The following is a 13,854-nucleotide window of genomic DNA, read 5'->3' on the forward strand; positions in this document are numbered from 1 at the left end:
GGGTCGAGGATGACTCTAGCGGGAACCCAGCACCTCTCCTCTGGGCCATAACCCTCCCAGTCAACCAGGTACTGTAAACCCCTGCCCCATGGTCGAACACCAAGGAGACGTTTAACCGTGTATGCTGGATGGCCATCGATGACACGGTGGGAGGGATGGGCCTGGAGTCAGAAGATAAAGGGCTGTGAGGCACGTGCTTAATCCTAAACACATGGAAAGTTGGGTGAATACGGAGGGTACGCGGTAAAACAAGATGGACAGCAGGGGAACTAAGGACCCTAGAGATGGGAAAAGGACCCCATGAAATGGGGCAGGTCCCGAGTGGAAAGCCATACCCTCTGCGGTAATGGGGAGCTGGAGGCTGGTGGTGGTCCGCTTATCGACGATACCTGGAGTGGGTCTTGAAAAGTGCCGCCCGAGCTCTTCTCCAGGTACATCGACAGCAGTGGACAAACATCTGGTCCGAGGGTACGTTAACCTCCTGCTCTTGTTCTGGTAAGATTGAAGGTTGATAGCATTCAAAAGGGGAGAGTCCCGTGGCTGAATAGGGAAGGGTGTTCTGGGCATACTCCACCCAGACCAGTTGTTGGCTTCAGGTAGTGGGGTTGGTTGAGACCAGGCATCTTAGGGTGATTTCTAGGTCCTGGTTAGCTCGATCCGACTGGCCATTGGATTGGGGATGGAATCTGGAGGACAGGCTGGCCGAGGACCCAATAAGGGTGCAGAACGCCTTCCAGAACTGAGACAAGAACTAAGGACCCCGGTTGGAGACCATGTCCACCGGAAGTCCATGGATCCAGAAGACGTGCTGCACCATAAGCTGTGCCGTCTCCTTGGCAGAGGATAGTTTGGGGAGAGGGATGGAATGGGCAGCCTTGGAGAACCAGTCCAATACCGTCAGAATGACAGTGTTACCATCAGGTGGAGGGAGCCCAGTGACAAAATCCAGAGAGATATAGGACCAGGGACAATGAGGGACAGGTAGTGGCTGAAGGAGGCCAGAAGGAGCTTGCCGTGGAGTCTTGTTCTGAGCACACTGTGCACGTGGCGACGAAGGCAGAGATGTCAGGAGCCATTGTGGGCCACCAGAAACATTGTCGAACAAACGCTAGGGTACAACGGGAACCTGGATGACAGGTCAGCCTGGAGGAATGAGCCCATTCCAGGACCATATTGAGTTAGGGACAAACAACCGGTTAGCCGGGCCCCATTTAGGTCCAGGCTGGAAGGTTTCAATACCCCAATCCACTGAAGCCGCAAGGCATGAGGTAGGAAGAATGGTTTCGGAGACCGGGGGTGTGACAGAGGAACTGTATAGGCGGGAGAGGGTGTCAGGCTTCACATTTTTGGAACCTGGGCGGTAGGAAATGGTGAAGTTGAATCTGGTGCACAATAAAGCCCACCAGGCCTGCCTGGAGTTAAGGCGCTTGGCTGTACGGAGATATTCCAAATTTTTATGGTCGGTCCAAACCAAAAATGGCTGTTCTGCTCCTTCCAGCAAGTGTCTCCACTCTTCCAGCGCCATCTTGACCGGCAGAAGTTCTCGGTTGCCTAGGTCGTAGTTCCTCTCTGCAGAACTGAGACGATGGGACAGGAAGGCATAGGGATGGAGCTTCTGGTCCTGGGCAGATTGCTGGTGCAGGATAGCCCCCACTCCAATATCAGAAGCATCAACCTCTACCACAAATTGACGGTATAGATCCGGATGGACGAGGATGGGTGCTGTGGTGAACCGATGCCTCAGGTCCACAAGGTCTCTGTCAACCGCTGGAGACCATGTGAACGGTACTTTGGGAGAGGTGAGTGCAGAGAGGGGTGCTGCCAGGGTGCTGTAGCCCCGAATGAAATGGCTGTAGCGAACCCCAGGAAACATAACTGCACCCTGGACGTAGGTTGAGGCCACTCTACCACTGCTTCACTTTTTCAGGATCCATTTGGACATTTCTATCAGTGATGGCATATCCCAGAAAGGAGATTGTAGAGCGGTGGAACTCACACTTCTCGGCTTTTACCAACAATTGGTTCTCCAGGAGGCGCTGAAGGACTTGTCTGACATGAAGAAGGGTTCTTGGGCAGACCGGGGAAAAAACAGGATGTCGTCAAGGTAGAGGAACACGAAACGGTTTAGCATGTCCCGGAGCACATTGTTTACCAGAGCTTGGAAGACAGCGGGGACATTGAGTCCAAGACATTGAGTCCAAACGACATGACCTGGTACTCATAATGTCCACTGGCTGTGTTAAATGCTGTCTTCAAACCAGGTGGTAGGCATTCCGAAGGTCCAGTTTGGAAAAAATGTTGGTCACCTGGAGAGGTTCAAAGGCCGAGGAGAGGAGTGGTAGGGGGGTAACAATTCTTGATCGTTATATAATTCAGACCCCAGTAGTTAATGCATGGACGCAGGTTCTTGTCCTTCTCCACAAAGACAAACCCCGCGCCGGCAGGAGATGCAGACAGACGGATGCCTCCAGTACCTAGAGAATCCTTAATGTACTCTTCCATGGGCTTGGTCTCCGGGCCAGATAGAGAATATACCACCACGAGGTGGTGTGGTGCCTGGGAGGAGATCAATGGCACAATCATAGGATGGTACGGGGGAAGAGAAGTAGCCCGTGCCTTACTGAAGACCTCCAGGAGGTCATGGTACTCAGTGGGGATGGCAGAGACATCCGTGGATTTGCTTACGTCCTGAGGGAGACCAGTCAATAACAAGACTGTGTTTCTGGAACCAAGAAAATCCCAAAACCACAGGAAGAGAGGAAAAAAAAGATGAGGAGGAACTGAATGGTCTCACTTTGGTTTCCTGATACCCGTATATGAACGGGCACAGTGCTACGGGTGACTCTTCCAATAGAGCGGCCGTCCAGTGCCCTTGCATCCATGGGGACAGAGAGAAGTTGAGTGGGAATACTTAATTCAGAAACCATGGTAGCATCCATAAAACTTTCATCAGCCCCAGAGTCAATGAGCACCCGGAGAGACAGACTGGTTTCCCCACAGCAGAATCACAAAAAAAGGTGGACTGGTGATGGAAGTTAGGGGACTCCCAGTCTGGCTCACCAGAGTACTTGTACCCACTAAAAAGGGTTTCTTAGCCGGGCAAGTAGCTATATAATGTCCCGCCCCTCCACTGTACAGACAACAGTTAGAATGCAAACTACGTGAGCGTTCCCCAACCAATAACCTAACTCTTCCCAGTTGCATGGGCTCAGGAGAATTCAACTCACCCGTTGCCAATGATTCTCTGGGAACTTCGGGTGTTTTCAGCTCTTCTCAGAAATACCAACTTCGGGGATTTCCGGATTCCGGAGGGGTACCAAGCATCATCAGACGAATGAGTGTTCTCGAGACCCGACCTCCTCTCACACCGGCGTTCTCGTAGGCGCCCATCAATCCTGATTGCCAGGGCGATGAGGAAATTGAGGTCCCGTGGTATTTCCCAAGCTGCGAGCTTGTCCTTTATCCCCTCCGACAGTCCGTGGAGAAAGGTGTCAAACAGAGCCTCCGGATTCCAGGAACTCTCGGCGGCCAATGTGCAAAAATCTACTGCGTAGTCTGCCACATTACTGGAGTTCTGATGTACCTGCAGTAGTTTGAGCCGCCTCTCTCTCGGGCACGGGACAATCGAAAACCTTCCTCACTTCTGCCATGAATTCCTCCAAACTATGGCACACAGCGGATTGCTGCTCCTACACAGCCGTTGCCCAGGAGAGCGCCCTTCCGGACATTAGGGCGATAAACTACACTATCTTTGACCAGTCCGATGAGAACGAAGAGGGCTGGAGTTCGAAAATGAGGGAGCACTGGGAAAGGAACGCCCGGCAGGTACCAGGATCGCCTGCATAACGCTCCGGAGGAGGTAAGCGGGGCTCTCGAGGAGCCGGGGAAGGTTGAACAAATCCACTAGTAGTAGAAAGGTTACTGGGTGGTTAGGAGGTCTCAGAGATGGCGGGCTGCCTAGGAGCTAACTCACTGATTTGCTCCATAATAGCCTTTGAACCCTTGGTTGTGGCGTTCGGTCAGGGAACGAATCCCTTCTAAAAGGTCCAGCAGTAGCTCCTCATGCCTCTCAATGGTGGCTCCCTGCAGGGAGACAGCGTGACGGAAATGGTGCAAGTCTGCTGGGTCTGTCATGGCCAGTTTGTACTATAAGGGCACAAAGTGAGACCCAAATGCAGACACAGGAGGCAGATGGTGGCGCTCCTATATTTATTACACCAAAAGGGGTAGAAAAATACAGGTTGGGGACAGGAGAGAGTTCCTCTACCAGAGTCCAAACAGAGTCCAAACAGTGCCAGGGGATAGGCAGGCTTGAGGTCAGGACAGGCAGAGTGGTCAGGCAGGCGGATTCAGACTCAGGACAGGCAAGGGTCAAAACCAGGAGGGCTAGGAAAAAACCGAGACTGGGGAAAAATACGAGCTAGGAGAAACATTGGTTGACTTGGCAAAACAAGACGAACTGGCACAGAGAGACAGGAAACACAGGGATAAATACACCGGGGACTAATGGGGGAAACAGGGGACACCTGGAGGTGGGTGGAGACAATCACTAAGAAACAGATCAGGGCATGACAGAGAAGAAAAAAAGAGGAGAGTGAAAGAAAATGTTGATGTCAAGCTGTCAGAATTGAAGGAGAATTGGAGTGGTGAAATCAAGTAGATGAGGCAGATGAGGCAGATGAAAAAATGATAAAGAAGCTCTCAAGATTTTAGAATAAGTGATAAATACCCTTTTTTCTGATTCAAGTACAGTGGATCTTTCAGATATTCTGTCCTGTTTCTGTAAGACAGAGTGGCACTGTTATCACAAAGTGAAAAAAATAATGCAGTGGGTTGATTTAAAATGTGATAAAACTGAATTATATATACAGTATGTTTGACAACTTTGTGGGGGGTACACTGGTTCATTCTCTAATCATCTTGCGGTTGCTTTGAACAATGTATTGCTAAAATGCAATATGCATGTTGTTGAGACGTGTGAACTAGACTGAGCTTAATTAAGATAGTCTACACATGGCTATACAGGACAGTGTCAGTGTTGTGTGCAGTATTACTGTACCTGGTTGACTTTGTCCAGCTGGGAGCGGATCTTGGTCAGCTCGTGCTTGCTGTCATCCAGCCGGGACTTGAGCTTGTCATTCTCTGCCAAGGCGTCTTCATACATCTGAAAGGGGACAAAACAAAGGGTTAATGCTTATGCCACTTGGAGATACCTTATCATATGTAAACATTTGTCCTATGATAGGCCAGCTCTGCACCAGGTGAATCAAAACTGTCATCAAGGCAAAAGGTGGATATCTTGAAGAATCTCAAATATAAAATATATTTTGATTTGTTTTAAACTTTTTTTTGGGGTTACTACATGATTCTGTATGTGTTAGTTCATAGTTTTGATGTCTACAATGTAGAAAAATAGTAAACAATTTAGAAAAACCCTTGAATGAGTAGGTGTCTCCAAAGTTTTGACTGGTAATTTTTTTTTAAAATTCTGCTTCCCTTCTGGGTCCGACAGTAAGCCTACCTTCTTGTAGTCCCTGGGGCTGGTGTCATCCTCCTGCTTGTTCAATGCTGCCAGTCTGGTCTCCCTCCGTGTGTAGGAGCTGGTTCTGCCCAGGGGTTCAGTCTTGCTGTCCCCACCACCAGAGTCCAACCTGGGAGGAAGACGGAACCTCCTTGAGTGGGTGGTTTACAGCATCCAGCAACACAGCTGACATTGCAACAGTGTAGAAACACTGACATACATTGTGGTTGAAACATTGACATAGATATATATATATTTGGAGTGCTGTATGTACAGTACCAGTCAAAAGTCTGGACACAGCTACTCATTCAAAAGGTTTTTCTTTATTTTTACTGTTTTCTACATTGTAGAATAATAAGGAAGACATCAAAACTATGGAATCATGTAGTAACCAAAAAAGTGTTAAATAAATCAAAATATATCTGAGATTTGAGATTCTTCAAAGTAACCAACCTTTGCCTTGATGACAGCTTTGAACACTATTGGCATTCTCTCAACCAGCTTCATGAGGTAGTCACATGGAATGTATTTAAATTAACAGGTGTGCCTTGTTAAAATATAATTTGTGTATTTTTTCTTTCTTAATGCATTTGAGCCAATCAGTTGTGTTGTGACAAGGTAGGGTTGGTATACAGAAGACAGCACTCTTTGGTAAAAGACCAAGTCCATATTATGGCAGGAACAGCACAAATAAGCAAAGAGAAACAACAGTCCATCACTACTTTAAGATATGAAGGTCAGTCAATACAGAACATTTCAAGAACTTTAAAATATTTCTTAAAGTGCAGTCAAAAAAAAAACAAGCGCTATGATGAAACTGGCTCTCATGAGGACCGCCACAGGAAATAAAGACCCAGAGTTACCTCTGCTGCAGAGGACAAGTACATTAGAGTTACCAGTCTCAGAAAATGCAGCCCAAATAAATGCTTCACAGAGTTCAAGTAACAGACACATCTCAACATTAACAGTTCAGAGGAGACTGCATGAATCGGGCCTTCATGGTCGAATTGCTGCAAAGAAACCACTACTAAAGGACACCAATAATACGAAGAGACTTGCTTGGGCCAAGAAACAGGAGTAATGTACATTAGACCTTTGCAGATCTGTCCTTCGGTCTGATGAGTCCAAATTTGAGATTTTTGGTTCAAAACCCTGTGTCTTTGTGAGATGCAGAGAAGGTGAATGGATGATCTCTGCATGTGTGGTTCCCACCGTGTAGCATAGAGGAGGTGGTGTGATGATGCTTTGCTGGGGACATTGTTGCTGATTTATTTAGAATTCAAGGCATACTTAACCAGCATGGCTAACACAGCATTCTGCAGCAATACGCCATCCCATCTGATTTGCGCTTAGTGGGACTCTCATTTGTTTTTGAACAGGGCAATGACCCAACACACCGCCAGGCTGTGTAAGGGCTATTTGACCAAGAATGAGAATGATGGAGTGCTGCATCAGATGACCTGGCCTCCACAATCACCCAACCCAATTGAGATGGTTTGGGATGAGTTGGACCACATAGTGAAGGTTAAGCAGCCAACAAGTGCTCAGCATATGTGGGAACTCCTGAAAAGCATTCCAGGTGAAGCTGGTTGAGAGGATGCCAAGAGTGTGCAAAGCTGTCATCAAGGCAAAGGGTGGCTACTTTGAAGAATCTAAAATCTAAAATATATTTTGATTTGATTAACACTTTTTTGGGTTACTACATGATTCTATATGTGTTATTTCATAGTTTTGATGTCTTCACTATTATTCTACAATGTAGAAAATAATAAAAATAAGGAAAAACCCTTGAAGGAGTAGATATGTCCAAACTTTTGACTGGTTCTGTATATCTCATGAGCTAAAAAACTAAAATAGCTCTCAAATTTAGAAGAACGCAAGAGAAGGAATATCTAAATCTGTACTTACCTTGATGCCCTGTCATGCTGAAAATGAACAGAGAAAAGTGAAGTCAGAAACGTAATCACAAACAGCTTTTACTGTATGAAATCAATCTGAGACATTTCCATTGTATGAAGTATCAACCAGAGACTAAAATATTTTCCATTAGGACACCATGCAAAGAAAAAGAGAACCTTTGTAACATCCAAGCCACATTGTGTTCAGATGCCTTGTGTCCCAAAGGACAGGGATTGCATAGGCCTACACAAGTGATCTGCTTGTGATATATCATTCACGGGACCCTGCATGCTCTTCTCTCCTTCTCTGGCACATCCTTCTCTAGTAAGCCCTGTTAATCTTTAAGTGAGTGTTTGCCATCATGTCTCTAAAGGTCCCAGTTTACTGGGTGACAGACTCCAAGTGATGACCTCAGGGTATCTGCTATATCATAATGGCTGTGTCTCAAATAGCACCCTATTCCCTATTTAGTGCACTGCTTTTAACCAGAGCCCTATGGGATGTAGGGAATAGGATACCATTTGGGACACATTCTGGCTTGGCGTGATCTGGTCCTGACTATATGACTGCATGGCTGCCCAGGCCTGACCGGAGGTGTTTACTGCCTTTCAGTTGGGTAAATTGTGTACGGATATTAGCCATTTACTTGAATAAAGTGTAAAGTCTAGAATATGTCCGGTCCAACATGTTTCTCTTCAGTTTCCATCTGTGCTGTTTGTTCTTAGTGAGGAAGGCATCAAATATGGTTGTCTGCACTCAGTAATGACTAGGCCTATCAACACTATGTTCAAATTAAATCAAATCATGTACACAGTTAGTAGGTGTTATTGCAGATGCAGTGAAATGCTTATGTTCCTAGTTCAAATGTCAAACAAGCATCTAATACATATATATACTTTTTATATAGTTGAAGTCGGAAGTTTACATACAATTATGTTGGAATCATTAAAACTCGTTTCTCAACCACTCCACAAACTATAGTTTTGGCAAGTCGGTTAGGACATCTACTTTGTGCATGACACAAGTCATTTTCCCAACAATTGTTTACAGACAGATTATTTCACTTATAATTCATTGTATCACAATTCCAATGGGTCAGAAGTTTACATACACTAAGTTGACTGTGCCTTTAAACAGCTAGTAAAATTCCAGAAAATTATATCATGGCTTAATTAAGAAGCTTCTGATAGGCTAATTGACATCATTTGAGTCAATTGGAGGTGTACCTGTGGATGTATTTCAAGGCCTACCTTCAAACTCAGTGCCTCTTTGCTTGACATCATGGGAAAATAAAAAGAAATCAGCGAAGACCTCAGAAAAAAATTGTAGACCTCCACAAGTCTGGATCATCCTTGGGAACAATTTCCGAACACCTGAAGGTACCACGTTCATCTGTACAAACAATAGTACGCAAGTATAAACACCATGGGACCATGCAGCCGTCAAACCGCTCAGGAAAGAGATGCGTTCTGTCTCCTAGAGATGAACGTACTTTGGTGTGAAAAGTGCAAATCAATCCCAGAACAACAGCAAAGGACCTTGTGAAGATGCTGGAGGAAACAGGTACAAGATAATCTATATTCACAGTAAAACAAGTCCTATATCGACATAACCTGAATGTCTGCCCATCAAGGAAGAAGTCACTGCTCCAAAACCGCCATAAAAAAAGCCAGACTACGGTTTGCAACTGCACATGGGGACAAAGATCGTACTTTTTGGAGATATGTCCTCTGGTCTGATGAAACAAAAATAGAACTGTTTGGCCATAATGACCATCTTTATGTTTGGAGGAAAAAGAGGGAGGCTTGCAAGCCGAAGAATACCATCCCAACCGTAAAGCACGGGGGTGGCAGCATCATGTTGTGGGGGTGCTTTGCTGCAGGAGGGACTGGTGCACTTCACAAAATAGATGGCATCATGGGGTAGGAAAATGATTTGGATATGTTGAAGCAACATCTCAAGACATCGGTCAGGAAGTAAAAGCTTGGTCGCAAATGGGTCTTCCAAATGGACAATGACCGCAAGCATACTTCCAAAGTTGTGACAAAATGGCTTATCGACAACAAAGTCAAGGTAATTGGAGTGGCCATCACAAAGCCCTGACCTCAATCCTATAGAAAATGTGTGAGCATAACTGAAAAAGCGTGTGCGAGCAAGGAGGCCTGCAAACCTGACTCAGTTACACCAGCTCTGTCAGGAGGAATGGGCCAAAATTCACCCAACTTATTGTGGGAAGCTTGTGGAAGGCTACCCAAAATGTTTGACTCAAGTAAAAAAATGTAAAGGCAATGCTACCAAATACTAATTGAGTCTACGTAAACATCATCTGACCCGCTGGGAATGTGATGATAGAAACCAAATCTGAAATAAATCATTCTCTCTACTATAATCCTGACATTTCACATTCTTAAAATAAAGTGGTGATCCTAACTGACCTAAAACAGGGGATTTTTACTAGGATTAAAGGAATTGTGAAAAACTGAATTTAAATGTATTTGGCTAAGGTGTATGTAAACTTCCGACTTCAACTGTATATAAATAGTATGTCAAAATGTTTAAAGTGACCAGTGTTCATGACTATGTACATAGGGCAGCAGTCCTTAAGGTGCAGGGTAGAGTACCTGATTTTAGCCGGCTAGTGACAGTGACTAAGGGGCAGGAGTAGGGTAGGGTGCTGGACTGAGAGTCAGTAGACATGACCCATGGTTGCTGATCCTTGATAAGTGCACATTATGACATGACACTACAGAGAACATTTCGAAATTGTGAAAAAGAGAGAGCGATAAAAAGAGAGAGGGATTAAAAGAGGGAGAGACAGGACAGAGTGTGATATCCTTGTGATGTCTGGACAGATCTCATGTTCTCTTGCATTCTTTGAGATTTTGGAGTTCTCCTGCCTGGGAAAGAGAGCCCTTTAAACACGTACAAAGAGATCAGCTTATTCCCTGGATCTATACTTTGTGGAACCACTCTGGATGACACGCTGGTCTGTCAGTGTTGGGGAAGCTACTCTGAAAATATAGTTTACCAAGCTACCAATTACTTCACACTGGAAGAAGTTGAGCTATAAAGCTACAGAGAAATGAAGTTTAGAAAGCTACATTGAAAAAGTAGTTGATTACATCAAAACTAACTGGTTAAAATGTATCATATCTAAATCTGAAACCTTGTTGTATAAGTGCATTGCAGTTCACCATTCAAATACTGCAGATTCCTTTTGTATGGATAGCTGCATGTGATAATGCACTGTTGTTTAGTTTAGTTTATCAGGATCCCCATTAGCTATTGCACATGCACCAGATACTCTTCCTGGGGTCCACAGAAAAACAGAATACATTACAGAGTACAAAACAGTTATAGACAAGAACAAAATAAGACATTACATACTAAATTAAATAAGAGTTATGTATTGTCGAGACAACAAAAATACTATTAACGCATCATTCATTTATACATATTAATATAATTTTACACAGTACAGTTAATGAGATCTCTCTGTTATGCAATATGTTTTTTTTTAAGCTACAGTTTGCTGTGAGTCTATGCAGGACAAACCCAAGAGCAGAACCAGACCTAAGTGCCTGGTCTTTATTTGGAGGCTCATACACTGTAACATCCACATGGAGGGGAGGTCAATTCAAGGCGCATCATGCGAGAGAGTCCTCTCCTCTGTGAATGTTTATACAGCACTGCCAAAGCTGCCTGGCCTTATGTGGTCATGTCTTCGACTCCATCCAGCCTCATCTCCATCCAGGGACAGAGGGATCCCAGTGACATCTGATGAAGAAGGGCCAAGGATGAGAGGGCCAGGATGACTGCTCTGATGAACTGTACAGGATAAAATACTAACACTGGGTGATCTCATGTCTTTGACAATCTATCTACAGTTTCACAGACAGGCACCTCACTTGAGTCTCACTTGAGGCTACAATTAGTATCCAAACAGACATACTTTCTCACATTTGATGTACTTTGATGTACTTAAGATTTGCTCATTTGTACTGAACTAATAGTAAAGGAATTTGGGCTTTGGCCAACAAGTCTCCATAAATATTCTTACACTGTGAATAATGGCACTAGTCATTTCCAGGTACCTCCTGGAGCTGGCTTGGAGATAGCAGGGGTACCCAAACCAGTACCACAGTTTGGGAACCACTAATCTAGGTCATGCAGAAACATCCATTGTGACATTTCTAAATCTCCTTCTCTTTTAGCTCCAATAGCCTTAGAGTGAGCGGGCCAGAGGCTCGGGGATCAGACATGTGGGAGCTATTTCACAGATTAATGAATTACAGAGATTAATTTCCCCAATGTTTTTTTCCCAGAGCTAATCAAAAATTCTTGCAGAGTTCATTTATTTCTAATTCTTTTACAATGTGTATGCATCCTGAAACATTGTAAATGAACATAGTCAAACAGTGATGTGGGCTTTGATCTCACCTAAAAACATCTGGGTTCCTCAGCATTGGGCCAAAACGCTGCAAGACTTTGTAGTGGGGCCGAGCGGCTATGGAGATGGGCAGTAGGAGTGCCTCAGGATGCAGTTTAGGGATGCAACCTACACTGTGTTCCGAGTTATCTAGCAGAACCTTACAGAATAACAAAGAGATATATGATTGGACCCTGATGGCACTGCGCCTGGTCATGGCACTGCGCACAGTCCTCGCTCTCTATTTATAGAAAAATAATCAGAATCGGCATGGGACTGGGACTGGATAAGCCATGTAAAGGCCTAACAGATGCCTGGGGAGTCATTCCAACAGGTTAGAAATAACAACACAACTTTAGATTGATGAACTGCACTGTGCGTTCAAACACACAGCCAATGGGTTTACAACTCGTCACGACCAACCAGCACACAGAGGGTCTGCTGCTGTACAGTACACATGCTGGGGGTTGACTGGGCTGCTGTGGAGGGTCTCTCCATTAGTACTCTCCCTACAGTCCCTTCAGAACGTATTCACATGCCTGGACTTTTTCCACATTTTGTATTGTTACAAAGTGGGATTTAATAAACACTGATATATATATATATATTGTTTTTTAAACAATACAAAACGTACACATACAAATGACAGCATACAAACACACACAAACATCAATGACATCACTCTACCCAGACCCACCTACTCACACCCCCATCTCCAGCGCCCGCATCACTCTCTGCCACATGGCCTCAAACTGCACCATTTTGTTTCTCTCACTGCACCCTCATATGCCATGTCTTTTAATATGCAGACAGATTAAAAGTAAATGTACGTTGTAATTCTTCTCACAGACAACTTTCTAACTCTGCCCATAGCTTTTGGACTTTAAAGCATTCCCCGAAGGCATAGATTATTGAGTCATTGTTAGTTTTACACTTAAGACATGACTGTGCTGTACAATTTGTGAATGTTGTCCCTTGTATAATACATTCTAGATATTAGTTTATACTGGAATAATCATACATTTTAGTAAACTGTCATTTCATTAGTTAAGTTCCTAATTCCAATATAATTTCATTTTAAATCTTGGTTCCAATAGTTCATATTTTTTCCTTAGAGATTGTCTGTTGGATAGGCTCTCTGCAAGGTTTTGTATATTTGACCTATCATATGAACATCCTTTTCTGACTCAAATAGGATTCCCTCAAGATTGCTCAGATGTCCAAAAGATTTCAAATCAAAATTTTGTGATATGAAACTTTGAAGTTGCATGTATTTAAAAAATATCTACATTGGTCAGTCCAAAATGGCTTTTTAATTCTGTAATGGAAATGTCTTATTACCCTCATAATATATGGTTTCTATGCCTTTAGTCTTCCATGCATGCTTAACATTTATTTGATTGTCATTTTTTGTCAACGATCTAAACAAAATACTAATGTCAAAGTGGATGAACATTTTAAGATTTTATTTTTAATTAATGGAAAATAAAACACTAATAACACTAAACACTAAACACTAAAACACTAATAACACTAAACACTAAAACACGGATTATATAAGTATTCAATACATGTTAGAATCGCTTTTGACAGCAATTGCGGCTCTGAGTCTTTCTGGTTAAGGCTCTAAGAGCCTTGGACACCTGGATTGTACAATATTTGCCCATTATTCTTAAAAAATGTCTTCAAGCTCTGTCAAATTGGTTGTTAGACAGACATTTTCAAGTCTTGCCACATATTTTCAAGATGATTTAAGTGAAAGCTGTAACAATGCCACTCAAGAACATTCAATGTTGTCTTGGTAAGCAACTCCAGCGTATATTTGACCTTGTGTTTTAGGTTATTGTCCGGCTGAAAGGTGAATTTGTCTTCCAGTGTCTGTTGGAAAGCAGAGTGAACCAAGTTTTCCTCTAGGATTTTGCCTGTGCTTAGCTCTACTGTAGTCCTTGCCGATGTTCAAGCATACCCATAACATGATGCAGCTACCACCATGCTTGAAAATATG

The 13,854-nt window shown here is 43.9% G+C and overlaps 1 protein-coding gene across 3 annotated transcripts in view; it reads right to left on the minus strand.

The window, feature by feature from the left end:
* Positions 1-13,854, minus strand: part of LOC109868914 (protein phosphatase 1 regulatory subunit 12B-like) — a 37,838-nt gene that overhangs the window by 7,239 nt on the left and 16,745 nt on the right. For 2 of the 3 annotated variants that reach the window (XM_020458674.2, XM_020458677.2), the window contains 4 exons: positions 7,430-7,446; positions 5,522-5,651; positions 5,060-5,164; positions 4,730-4,780 (listed from right to left, as the gene is read on the minus strand). In XM_020458674.2, the coding sequence (XP_020314263.1) occupies positions 4,730-4,780; positions 5,060-5,164; positions 5,522-5,651; positions 7,430-7,446 (303 nt within the window). The remainder of the gene's footprint in view (positions 1-4,729; positions 4,781-5,059; positions 5,165-5,521; positions 5,652-7,429; positions 7,447-13,854) is intronic. The other variant, XM_020458676.2, reaches the window with a different exon arrangement.

This window comes from Oncorhynchus kisutch, linkage group LG24 (assembly GCF_002021735.2).
Source record: "Oncorhynchus kisutch isolate 150728-3 linkage group LG24, Okis_V2, whole genome shotgun sequence".
Lineage (NCBI taxonomy): Eukaryota > Metazoa > Chordata > Actinopteri > Salmoniformes > Salmonidae > Oncorhynchus > Oncorhynchus kisutch.